Source organism: Zootoca vivipara, chromosome 2, assembly GCF_965207765.1.
Source record: "Zootoca vivipara chromosome 2, rZooViv2.hap1.1, whole genome shotgun sequence".
Classification (NCBI taxonomy): Eukaryota; Metazoa; Chordata; class Lepidosauria; order Squamata; family Lacertidae; genus Zootoca; species Zootoca vivipara.
In genome coordinates, this window is record NC_142584.1 from 70,098,858 (window position 1) to 70,107,899 (window position 9,042).

A 9,042-nucleotide genomic window follows, 5' to 3' on the forward strand; every position below is an offset into this window, starting at 1 on the left:
GACATGAAGACTAGCAACATCAACCCTGCCATGTGGGAATCCCTTACAGATGACTGCAGTACCTGGAGACAGTCAGGTTGTGCATCCATAGCAGTGACCAAAGGTGAATGACCACTGGGAGGAGCGCAGAGAGAAGAAACACCATGATGCATCTGTAGCAGCACAACCTGACACTTTCATCTGCCCCAGCTACAATATATATAAAACTATCTCCTGTGTTGGTCTCTACAGCCACAGCAAGCGCTGTAACCTTACAACAGTTTGACTTCACTCACAGAGGCACACTCTATCAGGGTTGGAGTCAGACACAGGTCAGCAATAAAGGAAGCAGATCTCCATTAACTCTTTATTCAAGGAAACAAACACACAACTCAACCTAGTAATCTCAGCAAACTAGTGGTCTTGCCCCTATGGAGCAGTTGCCAGGACTGAAGGTCCCTGTCTTCCACACCCCTCTAAGGCTCAAAGCAGCCTCAAATTGTGTGTGCATACCTCTGATCTCTGTTCATCCCTCCTCATTATTCTGCATGTTCTGGGGGACTAGGGAGAAGGAGAGGAGAGCTTGTTGAAGCAGGACAGGAAGATTCCTGGGATTCTTCAGCAGCCGCCTGACTCCCCTCCTCTGCTTCAGCTGCCGGATCTGAACTACTCTCTGGCACAGGCTCTCTCTGCTCACTAAACCCTGTTGCCCCTTTGGCACTTGGCACCTCCTCCCAGTCTTCTCCCTTTGTCCTCTCCTCAGTGTCCCACCACTGATCACCTGGCTCTGAGCCTTCCTCCTCCTGGGCTCCCCTTGGGGGTTCCCTGGCGGATGTCTCCCCCGCTCCTCTTCCTCCAGCCAGTCCCTGACACCCTCCTCCATTGTCTCCAGAGAGAGAGAGAGATGCTAAGAGACAACAGCAGAACAGCACCTGTGTGCAATCTTATACGAAGTTGTTTGGAAAGAAGCCCCATTAACACAATCAGGCTTCCCCCCCCCCCTGCCTCCGTGCTAAATTTAAGGCTTAAATCCTAAGAAACACTGAACACTGCAGGACTTCCTTCCAAGTGAACTTGCAAGGGAGACTCTCTACTCTACTGTATTTCTCTCTTTCGTGCACAGTTTTCTGCAGCAGCCACTCCTGTGGAACTGCTGCAATGGGCTAAGGCTTCCATGCGGGGTCCCCCTTGCCTCGTTCGCTCTGCCTTTTACGGAAAATTGACGCTTTCCCTTTCAGGCGGAACTGTACGCCGCCGCCGCTGTTAGCGAGTAAGGCCGTGTTGCTTGCGGCCCCAACCGGAAGTGCGTCGCTTGCTAGACTCGTAATTTGCTTAAGAGTCTCGCCTCCTGCTCTTGGGAAAGAAGCGCGGTAGTTACATTGGTGCTTTGTCAATTTGCAGGTAAAAAAGGGACAAAATATATCATTGCCGCCACATTTTGTTATAATGTTTTTTGTACACGTCCATAAAAGCCTTCCGCAAGGCGTCTCACTTGGAAAGAAGGACCTGCGAATTGGCCTCCCTCCTTCTCCCCGTCTCTAAATGGGCATTCTTAAGCCCAGCTTCGTTGCCGCGCTTTATTCAAAATTTCTCTCTGACTTCCTCTATCTGCTGTTCAGCTGCATTGATCGGGCTGCGGAAACTACTCTGTGAAGGTTTAGCTCAAAATGGTTTAGCGGTTAGCCTTCCACCCAAAGAATAATGTATTTTAAACTGCAGCATAGCTGTCAAGTTTTTCCTTTTCTCGCGAGGAAGCCTATTCAGCATAAGGGAATTTCCCTTTAATAAAGGGAAAACTTGACAGCTACGAACTGCAGTCGTTTGCAGCATAAGGTTTGCACACTAACCTTGAAGTAAATCCTGTTAAACTCATGTGCAGGCATGCGTAGGAGTGCCCTACTGGGCTTGGAATACTATGGGAAAGGAAGTTCCTATTTCTCCTGTTGATCCAGCACCGAGGGCCTTCTGGCGGTTCCCTCACTGCGAGAAGCAAAGCTACAGGGAACCAGGCGGAGGGCCTTCTCGGTAGTGGCACCCGCCCTGTGGAATGCCCTCCCATCAGAGGTCAGAGAGAGATAAACAACTACCTGACATTTAGAAAATACCTAAAGGCAGCCCTGTTTAGGGAAGTTTTTAATCTGTGATATTTTAATATATTTTAATGTGTGTTGGAAGCCGCCCAGAGTAGCGGGGGGGGGGGACCCGGCCAGATGGGCGGGGTATAAATAATTTATTTTTATTATTATTATTATTATTATTAGTGACTCTCTCACTGCTCACAGAGGATAGTATCTTCACAGTAGAAGGTGATGGGATGATAGAGGCAGGTATTGTTGCCTGAAGCATTTGTGCTTATTCCACTATCATCTATGTGTACAAGTTCCTGTCGTTGCTACCTGTTTGATCAGAAATAACACCAGAACAAAATAAGTGTGTGTGTTATAGGAAACAGCTGTATCATACTACTTTCAACTATTTCAGACTATTTTGTCAACTCTCGTCTGTGGCTACTTACTGATTATTTGGAGAAAAGGGATAATATTCTCATCTGCTTGTATCATGACAGGAAAACATTTTTTAAAATGCAAAATAGCACCCATGTGGCACAGATACCTTTTATATGCTTTATTATAGAGAAGCCATGGCTCTTTTTGTCTGCACCTCCCATTCTATATCCCTATGCTTTGTTGCCTGTGTCAACTGTCCATTAGAAAATTTTCCCTATGTCGACAATTTGTGAACTGGTCAAGCATGAATTTAAAAAAGATGTTGAACTTTTAAAATAAAGCAATATTCAGTTTAAAATATCAGTCCTCCCACTGCTGATGGTTGGAACCCACACCTCACTTAGATTCATTTTACTGGGCCTAATCTCCCATGTAAACATATTTAGGATAAATGTCCCAGACCACAGTTCACAGAAGGCACTGTTAAAAGGAAATCCACGTGTAGTCAAGACACACAACAAACATACTCTGCATAGCTGTGTTGGGAAGCTATAATTTGACAATTTTACCATTGGATCATGTATATAGCTGGGGATTAGCAGAAGAAAGATCCAAATCTACTGGTAGCTCTCTGAATGATTTGAGAAGCCACAGAGGACCTAGTTGCGTATTGTAAGTTCCATTCCATTCTGCTACTCAAAAAAAATTCCTGGGCTCGGAGTTCTTTCATTCTAAGTCTTTTGTGCCAAGCTCCAATTGATATATCTCAAAGTTCAAGGAAAAACCAATCAGATCCCACAAGCTTATAGTCTGTGTACCCTTGGTGTATGTATAGCACATGTTTGACAAACATTGTGTGTAGGAATTTTGTATCATTGTGTGTAGGAATTTTGTATCACCTGAACATTAGAAGAGCCCTTGTAGTTTGCATTCGGTTCCCCCAGTGGTCAATAAGATGCCCTTTGGAAACCCACAAACAGGACATGAGTGTACTGTACTAGCACCCTCCTGATTGTGAACTAGCCTGTAGCTTGAGTGTTGGTGAAAAGCAAATCTGGGCAGTTTTAGTGCTGCTTAATTTTGTTCAAATGTGGTTAGTATCACAATTATGGAAAGTGAAATGCATTATGCTTTCTTCATTTTCGTGTGTCATATGAGTTCAACATTTATGCTGTGTTTATAATGACCGCTTTAAAAATTGTTGTTGTTGTTTAGTCGTGTCCGACTCTTCGTGACCCCATGGACCATAGCACACCAGGCACTCCTGTCTTCCACTGCCTCCCGCAGTTTGGTCAAACTCATGTTGGTAGCTTTGAGAACACTGTCCAACCATCTCGTCCTCTGTCGTCCCCTTCTCCTTGTGCCCTCCATCTTTCCCAACATCAGGGTCTTTTCCAGGGAGTCTTCTCTTCTCATGAGGTGGCCAAAGTATTGGAGCCTCAGCTTCACGATCTGTCCTTCCCGTGAGCACTCAGGGCTTTAAAAATTACTTCAGCCTAAATGGTAAATGAGGTTATCCTGAATTTGAGATAATTTCCTTTGGTTGTCTCTTTTTCTCTAGGTTACTACAGGATGAATGAATCACTTGTGCTCTGCAAGGACAAGAGGACACATGGAATCTCCTGTTGACATTCTGCTGTATAAGCACTGATGAGACTGGAATGCCCTGTGTTGATATATTTTCTTAAACCAGACTGCTGGTGTTAGAGACTTGTGGTGTACTTTGGTGGCCTATAAAAAGTTGAGCCTGTTCTCATCTTGGAAACCATAACCTTCTGAAGCCATGAAAGTTCTTACTAGCTCTTTGTACAGGAAGCTTTTGAGTTTGTTCCCTCATCTTGGGAAGAGTCCTGCCAAAGGCTCCGATCTAAATCCCTGTCACAGACTGCTAAGAAAGTATTTCTGTTATAAGGCAGGTGTGGTTACAGCTGTTGACCTGGTCAACCACTGGCAAGGCGTGTTTGAAGTGAATGAGATCCCCGAAGCACAGGCATCTTCCGAATATATTGTTTCTCATGTCCTGGGAGCGAAAACAGTTAAGTGATATGTGTAATATAGTGGTTGTCTGTGCAGAGCACCGAAATGAATGTTGGAAGATCTGCCTCATGTCTGAATCACTAGCCAGCAATTCTGTGCTCTAATATATCACAAGCTTCTCCAATGAAGTAAATAGTGCTTCTTGTGGGCAGTGGCTAAGCCTTGACCTCCTTTTAAATAACTTTGCATTGCTCTGATCAAGGTTCACCAAGCACATTGGCTGTTTGCAGTAGCATCCAAGTACAGTTTATCCTGTTTACATCATTGATGCTTTTTCTGGATTGCTATTTATATCTGTTTGCCATAGATTGTAATGGCTAAATAATTGCCTAAATAGTTCCACAACTGGAAATAAGTCGTACCACTGTGGATGTTTGGCAGCACAGCTATTTGGTCAAAATGTCTGACATTTAAGTTTGCCCCAATTTTCATAAGCCCATAATTTTTGGTTTGAAGTACTACAGGGGACTTAGATTTTTCACCGCTATGCCATCAGAAAGGGAGAGACTGCTCAGAAGACTTTTTACAAGACTGGTAAATGAGCCCACAAAGTTACTAACCAGCGGGGGGGGGGGGGGGAGGAAGGAATAATTAATCTATTAAGCAACCAATAAACAATAGCTAACTTTCTAGCTTAATTAGAGATTAGTAGCCTGCATTTCCTTGGTGGAAATCCTCTGTGGTGAGCATGGAAATGCAGGCTAGTAGCCTCTTAGTAGTCTAGTGTATAAACTTGCCTTCCATTAAAAGGGGATGGCATATTTAGTTCATTCTGTGCCAGCCCGCTTGGTTTCCGTGCTGGTGGAAGGATCTTTCCTTTGTGCATGGCAAGGCAGAATGGTGGAGGGAAATCACAACACCCCACCCCTCATCCACCATCCTTGTTCACTTTTGTGCTGGCTACTTAGGATAGGAAGCCTAAAAACCATCCTCTACAGCCCAAATGCTCCTCTGCATGGCTACATTGTTAAATGCAAGGCTGCTTAAAAAGGGACAAAATCATGGAGAATGGACCTATCTGGTCATAATAGCTATTAGGAACCTTTGTTCATGAGGCAGCATGCCAGTGAATGGTTGTGGGACTATTTCCTTCATTCCCTGCTTGTTGGTTTTCCAGATTAAACAAGTTTAGTGGGTTCTACTATGGCCTTCCAGAGGTTGATGGATTTCCGCTCTCTTTAGGCCCAGCCAGCATGGCCAATGATCAGGGAAGATGGGAGTTGTAGTCTAGCAACACCCAGAGAGCCACAAGTTCTCCACCCCAAATCTAATTGTTCATTGGGAAACAGAATGCTGCATTAGGTGGACCTTTGGTCTCACCCAGCAGGGCTCTTATCACAGTACAATGGGGTGGGGAGGTGGGCTGACCGTCAAGAAAAGCATTTAACCCTCCTTGGTGCTGAGTTCAGTTTAGTGGGCTGCCAGAATTTAGTCTAAACGCCTGCAAATAACTTTTCAGTTCCAGAGCTTGAATGCCAGCAGCATCTCAACTCCCCTCTCCACAAAGGAACAAGAACAGATCCAGCAGCTATGTGCAAAACGGCTACAAAGGTGGGTACTTAGGCTGATATGTTTCACTTTCTCAAGGACTTTGCAGGGGAAAAAACCTGTTCTATTAGGATGCCTGTGGAATGTCAGGCAGCTAAAGTAGTTTTAAAATGAAGACAGGGGTCAAGTCCTGTCTTCAGGGTTGGAGGGATACGTTTAAATTCATCGTTCCTTTTAATGGGGATTGACCTCCATTTAGCTTAGAAATATGCACCCTTACATATTACTTAGTAATAACAAAAATGCAAGACAGTAGGTACTAGTGCTAGAAGTAGCTGCTGAGCTACCACTCTGCAGTATAGTAGCGAACATTTAGCCATCCATTTAGCACTTTAATAAATCATGAGCAAATCCCTTTTTAAATCCATAGGGTCTTTGCAAGAACTGAGCCAGTGGAGAGGTGCTACCGGTAGTAACAAGCTGAGCTGCTAGGCTTACATAATGCCATTCAACAATTAAGTAGCCTTAAATAATTTAAGTAAATGAGACATTTCCAGCAAAGAGATATCCAGGGTAGATAGAGAATATTTAAGGCTTGGATTGCTGAAATGTGCTCATCTATGGCACTGTAGACTGTAGAACACTATGGTTCTGTAGATTTCTGCCCATAATGACAATTTTGCATGCATTTTAAAGCCACAATTTCTTAAATTATTTGCGAGTTTAGAACAATAAGGGTTAAGAAAATGACAGTATAGTATTAGAACTCATTGTCTTGGATAGTGAATCGAATTGCCCACTGTCTCTTTGGTTCTGATTTTATAGCAATCTGCATACTAATTAATCCTCCTGTTGAAACAAATAAGCTGTTATTGCTGTGTTAATATGTTTATGCTTTAAAACTTAGGAGAAATACAAGTAGCCCCACTTTAATATTCCATGTTTTTCACAATATAGAATCTGTCAGAAAACTGGACTTTTTTGAATCTGGGGTTTGGTTTATTGTACTCTGTTTATTGCGACCTTAACTAGCCTGCTCCCTCAGATGCAGTAGAGGATGGGAGAAAGTAGAGCATTTTTCTCTGTGTCTTTTTACATTGTGTGCCTGTTGCAGTTTGGAAGTTGAATTTTCAGCTGCTGCACTTCATCTTTGATTATGGAAATATATGTGCTTTGACCCAGCCACCACTAGAGGCTGTATTTGCACAGTTCATGAAACTTTTCAACGCAAACCTGTGTGTTTGCTTACTCAGATGTAAGTCCCATTGAGTCCAATGGGGTCTACTCCTGAGTAAGTAGGCACAGGATTGCAGCCTTATATAGGTAGCCATACTTGACCATTATGTTTTGTTGCATGTTGGGCTTAGGAGATCTGCCTGTGTAATCTCCTTTGCTATTTTCCTCTGCTATTCTTGTCTACTTTCTGGTAGAAACAATGACAGAGTACCAGAACAGATGCATTTTCCACCTGATGTGCAAGTTTTGGAGTGCAATTGCATTCTGAAGTTTGGTGCTTTCTTTTTAAATAAATATTTTAAGTTTCGTGCTTTTTATAGCTGTAAGGCAAGACTTGATGTTCAGCTGTGCATTTGGTATTATTTGCATTGTGTAGGAATTAATGAGTTCTTTTTTGAATACTCAGGACAGAGGAAAGTATTAGAGAGCTTCAGCTTCCTTAAAAAACAAGGAGGGGGGTGGAAGAAACCTATGGAGAAAATGGAAGGTGAAACTTGCGTGGGGTTACTAAGAATTCAGCACTCTTGTATTCATGGGGAAATAGCACTGTGTGTATATGTTAATCATGTGTGATTGGATTTAGCCCACTGTGCTCACTATTCATAGAATCATAGGGTTGGAAGAGACCACAAGGGCCATCCAGTCCAACCCCCTGCCAAGCAGGAAACACCATCAAAGCATTCCTGACATGCATGTCAAGCCTCTGCTTAAAAACCTCCAAAGAAGGAGACTCCACCACACTCCTTGGCAGCAAATTCCACTGTCAAAGAGCTCTTACTGCCAGGAAGTTCTTCCTAATGTTTAGGTGGAATCTTCTTTCTTGTAGTTTGAATCCATTGCTCCGTGTCCATTTCTCTGGAGCAGCATAAAACAACCTTTCTCCCCCCTCTATATGACATCATTTTATATATTTGAACATGGCTATCATATCACCCCTTAATCTTCTCTTCTCCAGGCTAAACATACCCAGCTCCCTAAGCCGTTCCTCATAAGGCATTGTTTCCAGGCCTTTGACCATTTTGGTTGCCCTCCTCTGGACATGTTCCAGCTTGTCAGTATCCTTCTTGAACTGTGGTGCCCAGAACTGGACACAGTATTCCAGGTGAGGTCTGACCAGAGCGGAATACAGTGGTACAATTACTTCCCTTGATCTAGATGCTATACTCCTATTGATGCAGCCCAGAATTGCATTGGCTTTTTAAGCTGTTGCATCACACTGTTGACTCATGTCAAGTTTGTGGTCTGCCAAGACTCCTAGATCCTTTTCACATGTACTGCTCTCAAGCCAGGTGTCTCCCATCCTGTATTTGTGCCTTTCATTTTTTTGCCCAGGTGTAGTACTTTACATTTCTCCCTGTTAAAATTCATCTTGTTTGCTTTGGCCCAGTTGTCTAATCTGTTAAAGTCATTTTGAAGTGTGATCCTGTCCTCTGGGGTATTAGCCACCCCTCCCAATTTGATGTCATCTGCAAACTTGATCAGGATGCCCTCAAGCCCATCATCCAAGTCATTGATAAAGATGTTGAATAAGACTGGGCCCAATACAGAACCCTGTGGCACCCCGCTAGTCACTTCTCTCCAAGATAAAGAGGAGCCATTGATGAGTACCCTTTGGGTACGGTCAGTCAGCCAGTTACAAATCCACTGAATGGTAGCATTGTCTAGCCCGCATTTTACCAGCTTCTTTACAAGAACATCATGGGGCACCTTGTCAGAGGCCTTGCTGAAATCAAGATAGGCTACATCCACAGCGTTCCCTTCATCTACCAGGCTTGTAATTCTGTCAAAAAATGAGATCAGATTATTCTGACATGACTTATTTTTCAGAAACCCATGCTGACTTTTAGTGATCACA

At 43.5% G+C, this 9,042-nt stretch overlaps 1 protein-coding gene across 4 annotated transcripts in view; it reads left to right on the forward strand.

Annotated features, from left to right (window-relative positions):
* The first annotated feature begins 1,274 nt into the window (after positions 1-1,274).
* The window catches only part of HEMK1 (HemK methyltransferase 1, mitochondrial release factors N(5)-glutamine), a 48,422-nt gene continuing 40,654 nt past the window's right edge, over positions 1,275-9,042 (forward strand). For all 4 annotated transcript variants that reach the window (XM_035106059.3, XM_088662179.1, XM_088662180.1 and 1 more), the window contains exons 1-3: positions 1,275-1,380; positions 3,988-4,461; positions 5,923-6,014. In XM_035106059.3, coding sequence (XP_034961950.3) covers positions 4,210-4,461; positions 5,923-6,014 — 344 coding nt within the window. In that variant the 5' untranslated portion in view covers positions 1,275-1,380; positions 3,988-4,209. The remainder of the gene's footprint in view (positions 1,381-3,987; positions 4,462-5,922; positions 6,015-9,042) is intronic.